The sequence below is a fragment of the Bubalus bubalis genome, chromosome 22, assembly GCF_019923935.1.
Source record: "Bubalus bubalis isolate 160015118507 breed Murrah chromosome 22, NDDB_SH_1, whole genome shotgun sequence".
NCBI classification, from domain to species: Eukaryota; Metazoa; Chordata; class Mammalia; order Artiodactyla; family Bovidae; genus Bubalus; species Bubalus bubalis.
Genome location: NC_059178.1, coordinates 15191048 through 15209829, shown reverse-complemented (window position 1 = coordinate 15209829; position 18782 = coordinate 15191048). Strand labels below are relative to the sequence as shown.

The 18782-nt window shown below is 39.9% G+C and overlaps 1 protein-coding gene across 1 annotated transcript in view; it reads right to left on the bottom strand.

Moving 5' to 3' along the window:
* The window catches only part of SKOR2 (SKI family transcriptional corepressor 2), a 41733-nt gene that overhangs the window by 2209 nt on the left and 20742 nt on the right, over positions 1 to 18782 (bottom strand). The window contains exons 6-7 of the mRNA XM_025273424.3: positions 12359 to 12426; positions 4329 to 4394 (exon numbers count right to left, since the gene is read on the bottom strand). Of these exons, the coding sequence (XP_025129209.2) occupies positions 4332 to 4394; positions 12359 to 12426 (131 nt within the window). The 3' untranslated portion in view covers positions 4329 to 4331. The remainder of the gene's footprint in view (positions 1 to 4328; positions 4395 to 12358; positions 12427 to 18782) is intronic.

Here is an 18782-nt window from a genome sequence, read left to right as displayed (position 1 = left end):
CTCACTGAACCTCTGTGATCTCATGGATGAAATGGAGACAGTAATAGGATCAACCGTAAAGAGTTGTAATAATCAAAAGAGAGAATGTGGCAGAGAATTTGACCAAGTATCTGGCATGGTTAGTGCTCACTGAATGCCAGTTATTATTATTTCCAGCTTGTTCAGCAAGTTTCTTTATGACTATGAATGAGCCATACCTATGATTCACTTTTTACTTGTAAAAAATGATCCTGTTCTCTGTGAAAGACACACGTGTTTCACTGAGTCACAGGGATGACATTTGTATAATGTTAAACAGAGTTTGGGAAAAAAGAATGTAAAATAATATTAAATTGGTGTTAACATCATGACATTTTTATTTGCGGTGCAGATTTCACACACATTACACTGTAACATCTGTGTAGGAACTGGGGCGCATTAATGACTGAAGGTAAGAAAGACCACCAGGAATAATTCTGGTGTTAAGAACAGTTCCAGATGAAAGGATAATATGCACAACATGTTGCAATATTTTTCAAATCACTTCCATTGTACTTGTGAGCTCATGATAAAGCGAATGCACAGAACAGTACAATGTCTAATCTACAAGGGCTTGTTTTAGGAGGTAGTTGAAAGATAAATAAACTACAGTTTACACAGCTGGCAGCTAAACAAATAGAATTCATTGCCCCAAAGGGAGCTATGCCTAGGTTGATGAAAGGTTTCGATGAATCCATGGATAATGGATCTGTAAGGAGTTATCAAGGGAAAATTAAGAGTTATTCAGTGTATACACCTAAATTTTGAGGTTGGTCTTGTTAAAAACACAATTTGGCTCTTCTAATGGAACTGCATAGTTAGTCCCTTGGTATGGGTGAACTTTTATTTTTATTTGACATGGAATCTCTGGTGTCCTAATGCAGGACAAACAAGATTTGTAGAGCAGTGATATGTGGCAGTACTTGCTCAGCTTATTAAGTGGACTGCCTGTGGTTTTGAAAAGCTTCCTCCTCCTAATAGTCACACTGGAATCCACTGGGTGGCAAGAACACAGCACACTACCTTAAGGTCACTCTTGCGTAAGACATGAATGCATCAGTCCCTAATTTGGAAACCTGTGGTCACTCAGCAAGACAGAATTTGTCTCTCTCCCTTGGCGTAATGATTTTTATTTTGTCATCTCTCCTGGGGTAATTCCTTGCAGGCTTGGCATGTTGAGAATCAAATACTGCCTCTAACAATATGGTTGTGATTCTCTGCTTGGCTGATTTAGCTCAGCATTTAAGTAACCACTAATCTTCTGAAAGCACCAGGGTCTACTTAGAGAAATCCCTATTGTCTGCAAGGATGGAAACAAAATCAGCATGGAGGAAGCATTACTTACTAAACACAAATCAATCTTTTTTTTTCCACCTCGCTGTACACTATGCCACCATCAAAGGCGTGGTTTAGGGTGGTAGGTCTTCATTTTGCAGGTGGAGAGCAGCTCATGTGCGACAAGTAGAGAAGATGAATTGGGGAAGTGGACGGGTAAAAAGAGTTTATTGAAGTGCCTAAGTATAAATCAAACTACAGTCTAATGGATGTATCACAAAGATGGAGTGAAAAAAGCCAAATACAAGAGAATGTTCCCTATAATGTCCTTTGCTAAAGTTCAAAAACAAGCAAACCCAGTCTTCTGGGGTCAGGGGAGTGATTGGAAAGAGGCACAAGGTGCTAGAACCCAAGCGAGTTCACTGAGCTTTGAGTTCTTGACTTCACAACTTGTATAACTTGGTAATTTGTAGGCTTTGCTGACTGTGCTATACTTCAGTGAAAAGGTGACTTTAAAAGCACATTCCAGTATTTACTCTTTGATTTGAAAGAAAAGTAGTTTGATATTTTCAAGCTTTTATAATATGGGCTTATCAGAATTCATTTGGATGATTCTTGCTCTGATTACCTTGATATCCTGCATTAAGATTTATTAGACTTAATGTCCTAAAATTATTTATTTCACACTGCTGGGACAAACCTGGTCTATAAAAGTGAGAAAGAAAGCACCTCAAATCAACTTCAGACTTAAGAAAAATACCTGAATGTACAGAATGAGGCCAAACTCACAGGTGCATTTGTGTAAGTGTATGACTTCATGCAGGCGGAAACAGAATGACAATATCTGAGTGTCTCAAAACAGAATGACTTATTATCCGAGTAACTCTGTTGCTAAACATCTGCTCACGGAAGTCACTGTATCAGGACTAAGTTGCTGCTGCTGCCAAGTCACTTCAGTAGTGTCCGACTCTGTGTGACCCCATAGATGGCAGCCCACCAGGCTCCCCCCGTCCCTGGGATTCTCCAGGCAAGAACACTGGAGTGGGTTGCCATTTCCTTCTCCAATGCAGGAAAGTGGAAAGTGAAAGTGAAGTTGCTCAGTTGTGTCCGACTTTTAGCGACCCCATGGACTGCAGCCTACCAGGCTCCTCCATCCATGGGATACTGCACTTAAAGTCAGGAGGCCTAGACTCTCTTCCTGGTTTTGCAACAGAGACATAAAACATCATATCTCTCTTCACCGTATCTCGGTTCCCTGTGCATAAAATTAAGGGAAAGCATATGAATGAGAGACTGTCTTGGAAAGAAAGTTGAGCTCCTAATGAAATGTGACATACATACAATTGTTTAAGACAAATACTGAAGATTATCACTAATAAGGGGCTTCCCAGACAGTGCTAGTGGTAAAGAACCCACCTGCCAATGCAGGAGATGTAAGAGACGTGGGTTAGATCCCTGGGTCAGGAAGATCCCCTGGAGGAGGGCATGGCAACCCACTCCAGTATTTTTGCCTGGAGAATCCCCTGGACAGAACAGCCTGGTGTGCTACAGTCCACAAGGTCACAAACAGTCGGACCTGACTGAAGCCTCTTAGCATGCATGCATGCATCACTAATAAAGATGATGGCAAGAAGTAGAACTGTCATGCGTGCATAGTAGAGGAAGCGTGTGACAGGCAGAAGAGAAACATGAAGGAAAGAAAAGGAACCACGAACCTGCATTGCATAGAATTATTATTTTTTTTTTTTGCCAGTAAATTCTATTGAGTTGAAAATAGGTTCCAGAGGGAAGGAGTGGGTAGAATCATTCTGATGGGAATGAATAAAATTGATAAATGACCACAATCCTAGTTGGCCACGAGCACACACAAACACCACTTCTGACATCTAAGTTTTTCACTGATTTAGCTGTTCTAGCTGCTAGGTCATTTTAATGTATTTCTACAAAAACAACAGTGTCCTAGCTTTGCATTCCTTCAGCTCTAATAATTATATATATCTTCTTCTATATCATAAAAAGTTGTTTTTGAAATGTTTAGGTATATTCTGAGTATTTTGAACTGTGGTGTTGGAGAAGACTCTTGAGAGTCCCTTGGACTGCAAGGAGATCCAACCAGTCCATCCTAAAGGAGATTAGTCCTGGGTGTTCATAGGAAGGACTGATGTTGAAGCTGAAACTCCAATACTTTGGCCACCTGATGTGAAGAGCTGACTCATTGGAAAAGACCCTGATGCTGGGAAAGATTGAGGGCAGGAGGAGAAGGGGACGACAGAGGATGAGATGGTTGGATGGCTTCACCGACTCAATGGACATGAGTTTGGGTAAACTCCAGGAGTTGGTGATGGACAGGGAGGCCTGGCGTGCTGCGGTTCATGGGGTCACAAAGAGTCGGACACGACTGAGCGATTGAACTGAACTGAACTGAATACGGTCATTGAACTTTTACTGTCTTCTTTCCCCTAGGTGTCCAGAATTCTTGTCTTTTAAATTGTAGCCAGATATGTGACATTGGATCCGGCTTCATCTGTAGAGAAACAAGGACTGTTTTATAAAAGAATGAATGGCTAAACGTGCAGAAGAAGTTCTCGAAGGTCTATGTCTTCTGTGGTTATTCACAGCACCATCTGCCAGTAACTCACTGAAAGCTGGATTTCAGCAAGCATTTGAGCAAAGAAGAGAGCAAAGAAGAAGAAACATAATAAGCATGGCTTTAGACATTCTGATTTCCTTCAGCATACCGGGAATCAGGGTGTTAGGAGGAACCAGAAGGAGCAGAAAACCTCAAAACAGAACGAAGATCACATGTGCAAGACTGACTTGAGAATTTCCTTAGCTTTAGAAAATTTCCGTAGAATTTGTAAGATGCACATAGCTTTTCATTAAGGAAGTCCCAGGCCCAGAATGAAGTTCAACAGTGTATCAGCTTAAACACAGGATGCAGCACCACCCAGCCCTCGGTGCTAGGGGCCTACCATCAAGTACATCAGTGAGGAACATAAGCAAGCAACTCAGAGAGTTTTCTCTGGTGAGCTCACCTTTTAGCTTTTGCTGAGATGGGCACCAAGCTTTTCTTTCCTGATCAAGCTTGCTGCATAGGGAATCTGTAAGATAAAAACAAGCAAAACTCTCCAGGTGAGCTAAACTTGGAGACAGATGTGTAATGGAGACCCTTACCCTTCATTGTGCCTAGTGATTTGAATGCCAGTGGATCTGCCCTGAGGAGAAAAGGTCTCCAATCTCCCCAGCAGTGTGGCGCTTCTGGGATACAGCATTCCTAAGGCCCATTAGAAAGCATTTCGGGACAGAACAGATGATCACACTAGACTGTTGCTACAGCTAGTCTCTGAGGTTCCTATGTGACATTTGACTTAAGAAGTTAAAAAAAACTTTCATTTAATAATATGGTATTCTTACGTCCAAGGTCACAAACAAGAATGTGATTACAAGCTAGTTCAATGTAACTTTTCATTTAACTAGAGCGATAAAATATCTCATTATAAATCACAAATAAGATTAACTAACTAAATGCAAACTATTACTCTGGGTAATTTCCCAGTAACTACTAAAAAGCATCAGAAGTAATTGCACTGAATGGAAATATGACCCTTGAGAATTCTACCTGAAACTTAAAAAATACTTTTCAATACCGGGGCTTTGAATGAAAGTCCATCACACTTGATATGCTAGAAAATTCAAACAACTGAAATTGGACTACCTGTATATTATTATTTAGATTTGCCTCTCCATTAAATCTAGTTATGTTACTTACCTTCATTATACAAGATTAAGTTCAGAATTCTAGTGATATAAGTCTACTTTACATTTAAAGAAACACTCAGCCCTCTAGAATGTAACATGAACTATGGCTGATATGATGTAAAAGCAGGGAAGGAAATAAAATTATAGCCACTCAATTAAGCAATATTTTGTGTCTTGTTTGAGACATTCCTCACATTCCCAGTATATTTATGTTTTGCTCTCCTGAGCTACCGGTGCATAAATATGAACCTTTATTAACGGGAAGGAGCTACAAATCTACAGTGATGCTAGTGACTAAATTAACTGCACCAGTTGGCCATAAAAACCAGTTTGTCAAATCAAACAGTCTTTTTGATGAAAAAGAGAGAAAACGAAAATAACTGTCTCAGTGTCCAGATACACAACTACAACATGGATGTATACGATAGAGTCATATCCGATAAAGGGCAGAATAGCAGCACTGGCGTTGCTTCATCAGGACCATAAAAAGGTCAGCGTCCTAATCCCACACTTGAGGACAAGAGCTAAGGTCAGCTAGATAACTATGACAAGAAGAGTTACACAGGGACCTACTCTAGGTACCTCGTCTTTTCACTCTGTGTTATGCTATACCTGCTATTAACAGAGACATACTTCAACCTTGATTTTCCACTATGTTGTATGAAACAATATGCCCAAAATCCACGGATCACCTCTCTCTTTAGATGAATGCTATCAGAGAGCCGTGAATGGAATTCTATTATTTAGGATAACAAGTGGAAAAGATGTAAACCTTGGGGTATAGAGAATTACCTAATAAAATGCATTTGGGTCACTCTTGCATTTAGAAAGCATTCTCAACATCAAGATTAGATGCCACAAATATTTAGTAAGTATCTTCTGTACCAGGCACTACATGAGATAAGTTAATATCACCATGAGCCATCTCATCAAAGCCAGAAAACTACTCACCCTAACCTAAATAAAACTGCCTGAAGGGCACTACCTTCACATCTAAGTCAGAATGCCTTTCTCTTTCTTTTTTTTTCAGAAACAGCAATGCAGCATCTCATTAAGATGGGAAGCTGATAAGGAAATTCTTTAAGAGGACTCAGGGAAAAAAAAGGACATTTCCAAATAAGCACATTTGATCCTCAAATCTCCAGATTGAAATTTAGATCTGTGTGAAGAATTGTTCATCTCACATTGTGAGCTGAGAATTATTAATTCCAAGTCCTAAATCATGAATGATAGATAAAGAATATATTAGCACACGGCCCAGTTGCTCATGGAAACTATCCTATTTCACTGATTCTAAGATACACTCTTCCCCCTCACATTTTAACATTTCTGAAATTGGCTGTACTATGATTGATGGCATCTTAGAATAATAGTTAGAAGCTTCCTTTTCTTATGATACATCAAGTAATGGGCACTTTTATGATTGGTGGTGCATCAGGTTCTGTCTTCCCTAACTTGGGAAGCTCATGACCTTAGAGGCTCCATTTAAGATAATTATGCCATGTAAACCCCACATATTAGAATTCATAAAAGCTTTCTTTTCATCTTGATCAGCTTGGAAATCACCAAGATTGGCATGGACAAAAACCTCTGAAAGTTATTATGTAACTTGTAAATTACCTAGTTGGCTCTAGAGTATCAAAAGTATTGAGATTTTGCCAAAAAGGATAATTTCCTAGTTTGTGCCAAGAGAGAGTTAGCCTGAGCTCAGACATTAAAGTGGATCTACATCTCAAAAAGAGAAAGATGTGAAAAAGGATATATAACTTAGAAACAAGTGACTGCATTGTCAAAATGCAAGGCAATGGATCAATACTTGGAAGAGGACCCACTTTAGTCAAAGCCTATCTCTTGGAGAATCTTAAGGCAGCTTCCACAGATGTTCAGACTTAGATAAAGTTCTCTGATGTGTTACACATTTAGTCACAAAATCAAAATCCTCTAGGGACCCAGGGATATTTTCTAAAAATAAAGTGTTGGATCAACCTTTTAAAAATATGTAAAACATATTTTAAAAAACTTTCCAGGTTCAGAGAGTACAAATTTGGGCAAGTTCCCATCCTAGTTAATCCCAGAGCACCTCCAAGAAAAGACCGTATATCTCTGAAAAGCTGTGTCCTTGCCGAAGAGGGAACACTCCTACAGCAACGGTAAAGACCTGTCACTGCTCCTTTCCCTGCAAGGAAGCACAGCGCTCAAACCATCAGAGAGTTGTAAACTGCCTTTTTACAAGTCCACAATGAACGAAACATTAGTACTAAATCTAGTGGACTAACATGATGTTAATTGAGGCTTTGAATGAAGAACTTTGAGACCGGTTCCCCTCGCCTGTGTGTGACTGCAGCGTTCTGGAAAAACAGTAGAGGGCACCTAAAGACCAGCACATTTTAAAAGCATTTTTTTTTCTTCTTAATCTATGCGCCCCTTGGTAGCACTCCAGCAAGTTCAAAGGATGTGACTCTGAGTCCAGTCATTTATTGTGTGTTTTCTGTTGCAGCTTCACAATGTTCTTCAAGAACTATGACTAATGTCTTCAACAACTATGCCTTCAACTATGACATGCCTTGAACAAACCTAATGGTAGTAGCCTCTACACATATGTACTTGCTTAAAAAAAGGTGTTGCCAAATTAGCAATGGAAAAGAAAAGTTATCAAGACATTATAGTAATCTCGGCTCATGTTGTAGATTATATTATATCCTAGTCCTTGGAAAAACTTTAATCTAAAGGTCATATACTCTTATAGATGTAGAAAGAAACTTATGCTTACCAGGGGTTAAAAATGGGGAGGGATAAATTGGGAGATTGGGATTGATATATACACACTACTATATATAAAATAGATAGCTAATAAGGATAACTAAAAATTCTTTGTTCCTATTGTATAGCACAGGGAACTCTACTTAGTACTCTGTAATGGCCTATATGGGAAAAGAATCTAAGAAAGAGTGGATATATGTATATGTGTAACTGATTCACTTTGCGTACAGCTGAAACTAACACAATATTGTAAATCAACCATACACTAGTAAAAATCTTTAAAACAATGTCATACACTTAGTAAAATATCTTCATTTCCTTTAAATTTTTTTAAAAAACTACATATAACATTGTAACAGTTTTTCCACTTTCTTCTTAATCCTAAAGGATGATGGGTTTTGTTTACAAATGGAGTACTTTTTCCCTAGAATCATAATTCACTTGTGAATGAGAAATCTTTTGCTCTTGATTATATTTAATGTAATAAACATCTTCATGAACTTGCTAATTCTAAAAACGTTTTTGATTCATACCGAGAGGAACATATTTGTTTGTATGAATAAATCTAGTCTGGTAACGAAAACATTTTAAGCATTTGAAAACCCAAGGCAGAGGTGGAGGACTATAACATAAACTGTGTTAAGAACTGTAAAACTCTAATTTTAAGCTATTTGTAAAAAAAAAGAAAAAATTAGCTTGTGGCCCAGTTATGTTAAATAAACTGCATATGCTTTAAATCTCACATTGAAATAAATGCACATTCACTTATAAATGTACAAAGAGAATCAATCATTTGAATCTATAGTCACCACAGCTTTGCATTTAACAAACTGGAAAAGGAAGCAACAGTATAGAAGTTACAGTCAGCAGAGAATCTAAAAATGCAGGCACCAAAGAAATTCATAAGTTTTCTTTCTATGGCAATGATACCCAAGATGCTTTCAATATAATATTGAATAAGAACACTGTGTAACAGCATAGGATAAATGCATTGTGGGTCCATGGGAATTGTTACAAAATATGATGGTTTTAATATATTTGAATTTTCTATGACTACAGGATACAGTAGATTTTCATCTCATTTAAAGGAAAAGAAGCCTATTCTGCAGGTAAATGACTATTCTGTAACATATGCTCTATACACTTTAAATATAAAATAATTTAAGCATATTGAATTAAAAATTTTGGTGAATTGTTCTGTTCTCAAGGAACAAAGTATGTATCCATATTTAGTGATGAATTAGAGCACTAAACCAAAAATACTGAGAAAGTCAATAATTGTGATACCTAGCAACTTGATTTAGATATAATTCTAAAGACATTTTTCTCCAGGTACTCTAGCAAATACAAGCTGAATAAGGGACAGGATGTTTCCTTTCAAGAAATCTTGAGTCCACTGCCTCAATTCTAAAGCAGATGGTATAGTGTGAACACAAGTCCTTCTTGCACAAATGTGCCTTTAGCCAATAGTTCCACTAACAGAGGTACTACTTTGGGAAAGAGCATGCCATTAAATTGATTTTTCATACTGGCATAGCATTTTATGATTTACATCTGCATTTCATGCTTATTAAGCACTTGTGCCTTATCATATACCTATCAAGATACTAGGTTGGCCTTTCAATGGGTCCCTTTGGTTTAGAAACTGATACAATGAATGAATGAATGAATGAATGAATAGGATGAATCTTGAACTCAAGTTTGCAGACCTTAAAGCTTGTATCTGTTAGTCACAAAGATAGTGCAGCAAATACATAAGCTCCTGGTAATTCACTAGAGGGGCTTCCCAGGTGGTGCAGTGGTAAAGAATTCGCTACCAATGCAGGAGATGCAAGAGACGCATGTTTGAACCCTGGGTGGGGAAGATCTCTTTGAGTAGGAAATGGCCACCCGCTCCAGTATTCTGCTGGAAAATTCCATGAACAGAGCAGCCTGGCAGGCTACCATCCAGAGTCGAACACAACTGAGCACGCATGCACAATTCACTAGTAAGGCTTTTTTTAATAGTTTTGGTAGTAACTACCCAGCACAAAAAAATATTTGGGGAAATCAGGACCAAGCCAGGAAAATCAGGAAAAGAATTAAGAGGATGGCTACACAAGATCATCAGAGTCAGGGGCATCCATGGGTGGTGATTAATTCAGCAATGTCTACTGATAGCTATTTGATATTAGACACCATGCTTGGTGTTGAAGGCAACATGAAGACCCGGAAATTTCAGGATAGGGGACACAAAAGGAGGGGAAGAAACAGTAGGAATAAATCATGCCTATTTCACTAGTTTTCATGTTGGCAGTGTGGATGTGCTTTTGTGGATTTCAGGAATTACATGGTACCTACAAAGGTCGGGGGAGAAGGCAATGGCACCCCACTCCAGTACTCTTGCCTGGAAAATCCCATGGATGGAGGAACCTGATGGGCTGCAGTCCATGGGGTTGCGAAGAGTCAGACACGACTGAGCGACTTCCCTCGCACTTTTCGCTTTCATGCATTGGAGAAGGAAATGGCAACCCACTCCAGTGTTCTTGCCTGGAGAATCCCAGGGACAGAGGAGCCTGGTGGGCTGCCACCTATGGGGTTGCACAGAGTTGGACACGGCTGAAGCGACTTAGCAGCAGCACAAGGGTCGGGGGGAAATGTTCCAACTCCTCCCAAAGAATTTAATTTGAAATCAGGAAAATTTACTATCTAGAGGAATATGAATTAATAACACTTATCTAGATAAATGACTACATGATGATATAATATTTTGCAATACAATATAATAATGATATTTTGTAATACTAGTTTGTACCATCCCACATACCAAATATCTCAAAAGACATGAGATATTTTTCTCTTTATTAATACTGTCTGCTTATCACATGGATGCAATGCCACGTCCTCTTTTACTAAAGAAACCAAATGTCAAAGAAAATTAAGACACTAAAGTTATATAACTGGCCTTAATAACTAGCACTAAAATAATTATTTAGTTTCCTTTCCTAATGCCCATTTTGCTATGTTCATCACTACCCAGGAGTCACACATTTTTGGTTGCATGTACGGCAATTTTTGTTTTAAGAGTCTGAAAATTGTATCCTATGTAAAATAAGTAAAGTCTTAAAATTTTATATCCTTGTACCTCTGATTCTATCTTTATATTCTTTCTTTGGGCAAATTAAGCAATACATAAATTCACAGCAAGTAATAAGCAGCTCTTATTATCTAGGTATCAAAAGCTAAGAACAGTAGATACTTTTCTTTTTTTAACTCCTGTGGGGGATTAGTGGCCAACTGATTAAGAAAATGCTTCTCTTCCCCCAATGAATTTAGGTGCGAATAAAACTAACACGAACAAAACCAAAACAAGAAGAAAGATCCTATTTAAGAGGATCTTAAGTTGAGGTGGTTTTCAGAACTGAGAGTCGTTAACCAGCACTTGAGATCCAGGAAAACCTCAGAAGGAAGGTTAGAGTTAGCAGCACTTTTAATAGAGCCCTCAGAATGGGGGAAAACGGCGTGAAATACAAGGATGCTTTCAAAATGACTCTCGGCAATCTCCATTAAAGCAAGCACGATTTTCTCCCACGCAGGAAGGAAACATCAATAACCATCTTTCTTAAATAATCTTGACAGAGAGCTAGATGCCTGGCTCTCTAGACAAGACAGGCGAAGTCTGCATAGACAAACATTTCATGGCAGAAGGATAGCGGGGACCATCTCAGAAACACCAAACAACCCAAATTATAACAACCATGCTGTGAATAACATTAAGAATCAGTGTCATGTCTTTACCCAAATGATTAAAAATATCTTACAAAAACTGAGCAGAAATTATTTCCCCATTGTACTCATGAAAATGAGGAAGCTTGGGAGATGACTTTCAAAGCACTAATAAATAATACCAGCTGTGTCTGCATGGGGATAAAGGGCGAGGAAAACAGAAAAAGAAAAAACAACTCAAAAAAGAAAAACAAAAACAAAAAACTCACACCACTAATTAGTAGGTGTTCTGTTTCCCTGTTTCCGTATCAATAGAGCTTAGTCTGTGTCCACTTTCAGACACGATTAGGATAGAGTGAGTAACATCCCTCATTCGGAAATAATTTGTTTCTTTTCATCATCCTTCAAGGGAATTTAACTGATGAATTGTGTTTACACTAAGTTCTATTGGCAGCGGTGGGCCCGGCTCAGGTCTGGGTGGTGGAAGGAGGGGGAAGACAAAGACAATGGCCCTTCCCTGGGCCTCTGGCACAGCCGGGCGCTGTGTTCGGAGGTTTGCACAGTGGAAGACGATGCAGGTACCTCTGGTTCACTCTCAGAGACGATGTACACATCTGTCCATTAACACATGGTAGGTAGTTACATTTAGAGGAAACATACTGACACATCTGTTTATCCTGCATCTAAGTAAATCTCTTGGCAATTAGCATCTAAACCAGCGGAGAGGTAAGTGGACCAAAGGATTTCAAGGCATACAACAGGAACAGCTTCATACGTATCAGGTGGTTTTGAAAATAAACCCATCACCTTGAATTTATTTTTAGGTAGAAATGCATCTTACAATTTGTAACTGTTGCACCATTTCTTCTCTGTAGGCTAGTTCCCTTTTCATTTGATCCTGGAAGTTATCTGGAAGGGGCGAGAAACAGAGAAAGAAATTAATTAAAGTGCAAAATCTACTTTTGGTATATTTAGCATATTGACGGTATAGCACACTACTGACGGTCCCACAGAAACACTCCCCCTTAAAAAAAATGTTTTTTTAAACTGGAGGATAATTGCTTTACAATGTGTTGATTTATGCTGTACAACAATGTGAATCAGCCATAAGAACTTTCCTCTTGAACCTCCCTCCAAACCCTACTCCCCACCAGCCCACCCGTCTAGGTCATCACAGAGCACCTGGGTGAGCTCTCTGTGCTATGGTTATTTGAAGACATATTTTCTCCAAGACTGTGGTTTAATCAGAATAAATAGTAAATTCTGAGAGTGTATTAGTCAGTCATGTCTGAATCTTTGCGACCCCATGTAGCCTGCCAGGCTCTTCTGTCCATGGGATTCTGGTGGGACTGGTGGTCTACAGTCCATAGAGTTGCAGAGTTGGACATGACTGAAGCGACTTACCATGCACACACATATGCCTCAATCAGAGAAGGAAGGAAGGATCTTTAAGAGATATTGTGCAAAATATCTTTGCCATTCTACATATTGATCATTTTTATTGTATTTCCAGAAAGGAATGACTTCTTAATGTGTATCTTGCTGTTTCATCTTTTCCATGTGATCTTTTTAAAATGGGGACTTGGCTAACTTCAGCTTTTTCAGCTTTATTTGAGAAATTGACCTGATCTCATATGAATCTGTGGTGGATGGCCAGGGCAGGACCTTGAAGAAACCAGAAACTTTGTCATCATCTTTTCTTCTCTTCCTTTCATCTCGGCAGCCAGCTGGTGTGAGTCCTGTATATTCCACCTCCATCCTCTCCTCTCTTTGCCATTGTTACCTCCCAAATGCAGACACCTCTTGCCTGAAGAATTTCCCAACCAACCATCTGGCCTCCACCTCCTTCCTCTTCAAATCCCTTTCACTCTCCTGCTTAAAAGTCCGTGATGGTTTCCCACCACTTTCAAGGTGATAAACCCTTTACCATTCATGAGATTCTGGATACTTAGAAACTAAAAATACTGTTCTTTTTATTTTTTGACTTCTATCAAGGACACTTGCTCCTTGGAAGAAAGAAAAGCTATGACAAACCTAGACAGCATATTAAAAAGCAGAGATATCACTTCGCTGACAAAGGTCCATCTAGTCAAAGCTATGGTTTTTTCCAGTAGTCATGTACGGATGTGAGAGTTGGCCCATAAAGAAGGCTGAGCACCAAAGAATTGATGCTTTTGAACTATGGTACTGGAGAAGACTCTTGAGAGTCCCTTGGACAGCAAAGAGATAAAACCAGTCAATCCTAAAGGAAATCAGTCCTAAATATTCATTGGAAGTACTGATGCTAAAGCTGAAACTCCAATACTTTGGCCACCTGAAGAGCTGACTCACTGGAAAAGCCCCTGATGCTGGCAAAGACTGAAGGCAGGAAGAGAAGTGTGTGACAGAGAATGAGACGGTTGGCATCATTGATTCAATGCATATGAGTTTGAGCAAACTCTGGGAGATAGTGAAGGACAGAGAAGCCTAGCATGCTGAAGTCCATGGGGTTGCAAAGAGTCACACAGGACTGAGCAACTGAACAACAAATCTTTCTATAATATTTGAATTCCTTCCCCAACCTCAAGCACATATTTTTAATAATTTTTAAGAGATTTTAATTTAATTATTTTAATTTTAAGGGACTTAAAAAAAATAGAGCAGTTTTAGGTTCTCAACAAAATTAAGAAGAAGCTACAGAGATTTCCTATACATACTCCCCCATTACCAACATCACTCACCAGAACTGACCACCAAGAATGAACCTACACTGACATGCCATTATCACCTGAAGTCCATAGTTTACCTTAGGATTCACTCTTGGTGTTTTGTACAGTCTGTGCATTTGGACAAGTCTATAGCAACGTGTCTCTGTGGTCACAATATTGGGCAGAATATTCTCACTGCCCTGAAATCCTCCGTGCTCTGCTTATTCACTGCTCCCATCCCCTCCATCTCTAGCAGACTTGATCTTTTTATCGTCTCCACAGTCTTGCCTTTTATAACATATATTTTTTAAAAGACCCATTTTCTATTCTCTTCTCAGAACTTGATGGGAAAGTCGCTGTATTTTAATAGAGGTAAGTCTGTAGTACTGTGCGAGGGTTAAAGGAGGAGCCCTGATTCCCTTGGTGGGTGAATGCGAGGAAACGGGGGAGGAGATGTGATCAGCACTCTGCAGTAAGACGCGGAGGCTGAGTGGGGAACAGCAAGTACCCAGCTGACTACAGCACAGCGGGTGGAGGAAGCTCCCTGCGCCCCATCACCCGCCAAACCACGCTCCAGTCTTCACACACACACTGTACTCCCAGCCACCGTGTGATTACCACTGGTGTGGCCTTGCCCTTAGAGCAAACCTCTCCCATTTCTTTAAGCTTGAATGTTATGTCTCCCAGAATGTTCTCTGATTCTCCTGCCCTCTCCTTCCAGGATCAGTCACCCTTCTCTTCTACTCCTCCAGTACTATACGCATACCTCTGTTAATGCATCCACAGTTCATACTATGATTAGCTGTTATACATGTGTCTTTGAGTGAAACAATGAGGGCAGGCAGATATATTTTAGATACTTCTAAAATTTCCAAAGCCCACCACAGTGCTTGACACACGGCAGGGGCTGGTTAATGGATGAGGAATGAAATGAGCACTGAAATATCCACCAGAAGGTCTGTATCTGCCTTGAATGACAGTTACCCGACTCTGGAGGCTCAGAGCCTTATGCGAACAAACAAGGGGATGGAATACTGTGCCCTGTAAGGCCCTTTCCTGCTCTACTGCTTTAAGATTTGATGACAAGGTAAATCGACTTGGTTGGGCTTCAGACACCCAGTTCTCTTTCCTGTGCTGGTAGATGAGGAGTGGGTAATTTTGACTTGCACTGGTAACAATTAGGAGTATGAGGGGCTGGCATCCACCTGCCACCTAGGATGCACTGGAGGTGGGTCAAAGCCCATAGACTGGGCACAAGGCAATCGGAACTAACATTCCACCAGCATCCTTAGCCCCGTGCCTGGGCCAGACACCTTCAGAAGATCAGTGTGCTTTCCAGAGGCCAGAGTACATCCCAAGCAGGCATCCATCTGTGAAGACGAGACCTGCCCTCTGAGCCTTGGCAGCTTCCTCTGTCACTCTTGAGCTCCGCAGTGCCTCTGATCAGGGTGGGAACTGAGAGGGGTGGGAATGAAGCCTGCCTGAAGCTGGCTGTGCCACCTCCTTGGAATCCCAGGAGAGTCTGATTTTGGAGGAGGAAAGAGCTAAGGGCAATTTAGAGTGGAATGACAGTAACTAGCCCTTACTTAATTCATGCTCATGGCTCTCTGATGGCATACAATACAATTCTTTAAATTAAAATGAAAAAAAAAAGCCATTAAAGTGATAGAAAAATGGTGAATATTTTTATAGAAGTGGAGTGAGGAAAGATGTCAAAGACAAAAAGCAAGCCAGAAAGACTGATAGATTTGATTAGATAAAAATTTAAAGCTTTGATGTGACAACAAACGTGAACACAAAACACCAAAGTCAACATTTTAAAATGAATTGAAGCAAAAAAAAATTTGCAAGATGATACAGAATTAATACTTTAGTATGTACAGAGATCACACAAACCATAAGAAAATGAACACATCAAAAGAAATATGAGGAAAGACTATGGCATTCACAACACGTACAAAGATGGCAGATACAGGTGAAGTGTTCAATATCCCCAGCAATGAAAGAAAAGGAAATAATATGGGGAACCACTTTTTCCATTTAAGTTACCAAAGATCTAAAGAAAAGATGATACGTGGTGTTTCAAGGATGGGAATATGAACTCAACCTTTTGGGAAAGCAACATAAAATTTTGCATCAAGAGCTTTGAAAAGATCATATCTTTGACACAGCAATTCTTTAGGAGTTTATCCTAAGAAAATGATCATGGATTTGTGCAAAGATTTAGTAACAATGATGTCTAAAACTTGGATAAACTTTAATGTCCAATATAAGACCACATTTATAGACTGCTGGGTGGTCAAGAAAAGAAGTTCATGTTAAGTGGGAAAAAGGAAGGTTAAAAAAATAGTGTGTGTAATATTTTATTTTGTTTAAAAAATGATTTAATATGCATTAGAAAGGCTGAAACTCTAAAATGTTGACATTGGTTTTCTCTAGGTGACAAGATTATGGGTGATTTTTATTTTCTTTCTTTTATATTTCTGCATACTTAAACTTTTCTACAACAAGCATAAATTCGGAGATATAAAGATCGCTAACTGGCAAAAGAAAAAAACTAAAAAGTTTGCTATGTTCCAAGGCGGTGAAGGCACAATTTAACTGGAGATGAAAAAATCAGTAAGCTTATCTCTCTAACAAGAATTACTTAGAGCCCAACTATTTGGGGAAGATGACAGCATAAAAGGAGGTGGCAGAAAAAGCACCAAGGCAGTCTGCCAGCCAAACACAGCGGCAACACCTGTGTTCCACAAACATGGACAGTCTGAAAAGCCAAAGCGTCTTTCAAATGGCAACAAGAAGTATCCAGCCTACATTCCTGGCACTAGAAATAAGACGAGGACTCATACGGTAGATCTAATTCCCCCAGTAAAGCCTACTTATCAAGCAATAAGCTTTGGGGGCTTATTCATTTACACAGTCTTCATTTTGTTGTCACTGCTTTTAATAGAGACTTTTGATCCGTACCATGTTTTAGAAACTCCCTTCCCTCCTTCTCCAGAGGACACTATACAAAGAGTGAGCAAAGAAGAATTCTATGATTCTACTGATCATAGAATGAATCTAGTAACAGTCACAGGTGAAATATGGGATGACCATATTCAGACAGATGAAATATAGTTGGGTCTTTTAAGAAGTAATCTTAAAAGGAACTTGGAAAACAGATTTTTACATAAAAATCTAAACCGATGACATGATTAACACCTACCAGTTAAGTTTTTCACAAAGCCTCAGTCATTAGGCCTCCCTTGTTGTAAACCACTGGCCTTTCTACCTGGTTCTCTCAGTGCCATGAATTTGTCGTTATATCTGCAAATCCAAGGACTCAATTCATGAGTCCTCACTAATTTCCTTTATTAGTGATCCAATCTCATCTTCATTATGAGCTTTAATCTCTTTGAATATGACACCAAAACTTACATCAACCATTGATTGAGAGTACACTCTATGCCCACAATTTGCTGGGTGGGCAACAACAAAGACTCTATCCTGAACTTATTTACAACACTGTCAGGTGGAGGGTGAAAGAGTCAGTGAGGAGTTAACACAAAACACCAGTGGAACTAGGACTTCAGCAAAGCGTGCGTACTGCAAGAGCGGGAAGGCTTCCTGGAGGTGGTGGGACTTGAGCTATGTTCCAAATGATGAGGAGCACCTAGACGAGGAACTAGAGAAACTAGGGGTGCAGAGGTGGAAAATGAGGGGTGAGGGCTGTCCATGGGGTAACGAGCTGAACAGGGGAAGGAGAAATAAGCAGGGTGAGTGGGGCGATTACGGAGGGTTTTAGAAGCCAGTCAGGAGTCAGATTAGTTGCAATATGATCAGCAAGAGAGAATCACTATAGTGCATGGAAGATGTGGCATCAAAGGTAGATTTTTAGGAAGGCTGGGCTAATGGCAGCAAGCAGAAAGAGCTGGAGTGGGAAAGGCAGGTAAGGACCCAGGGTTACACCCTGCAGCAGAGACATGAGAGAGAGAGAGAGAGAGAGAGAGAGAGAGAGAGAAAGAGAGAGAGAGAGAAAGGGTAAGGGCCTTCTCCACTGGTGACTTCATCCAGCAGGCTTTTGGCAGGTCCCAGGTCAGGGCTAGGCTCTGAGGTTACACTGATGGCTAGTGGCAAGCGAGTAAAATGACTGAAAAACAACAGCAAAGGCCTGAATGCTGTAATAGAGGAAGGTGCCGGGTGCTGGAGGAGAAGGGAGGAAGGAGAGATTCACCAGGGAAGGCAGATACGGTGTCAGGAAAAAGTGACTACTGGATTTGCAGCTGCAACAGTGATCAGACTGGTCCTTAGTGGGAGAGTCCACTGGCATGCTGGGGGCAGGGCCTCTCTCTAATTACACACAGGATGTCGCTGCAGGATGTGGGACCAGCTGTTCTACTGTCACTTCAGTGACCTTGACAGAGGTGAAGCTCCTCTTCATCCATTTCCTCCAACTCTTATTTCTACTCGATTCTAGATTACATTTCTCCCACCTTTCCTTAGGACCCCCTCCTGACTTCTCTTCGCTTGTCTGCTCAGTTGGACAACTAAACAGAATTGTCTTGTGTCAAAACCAGTTTTGCTGCCTGTCCCATC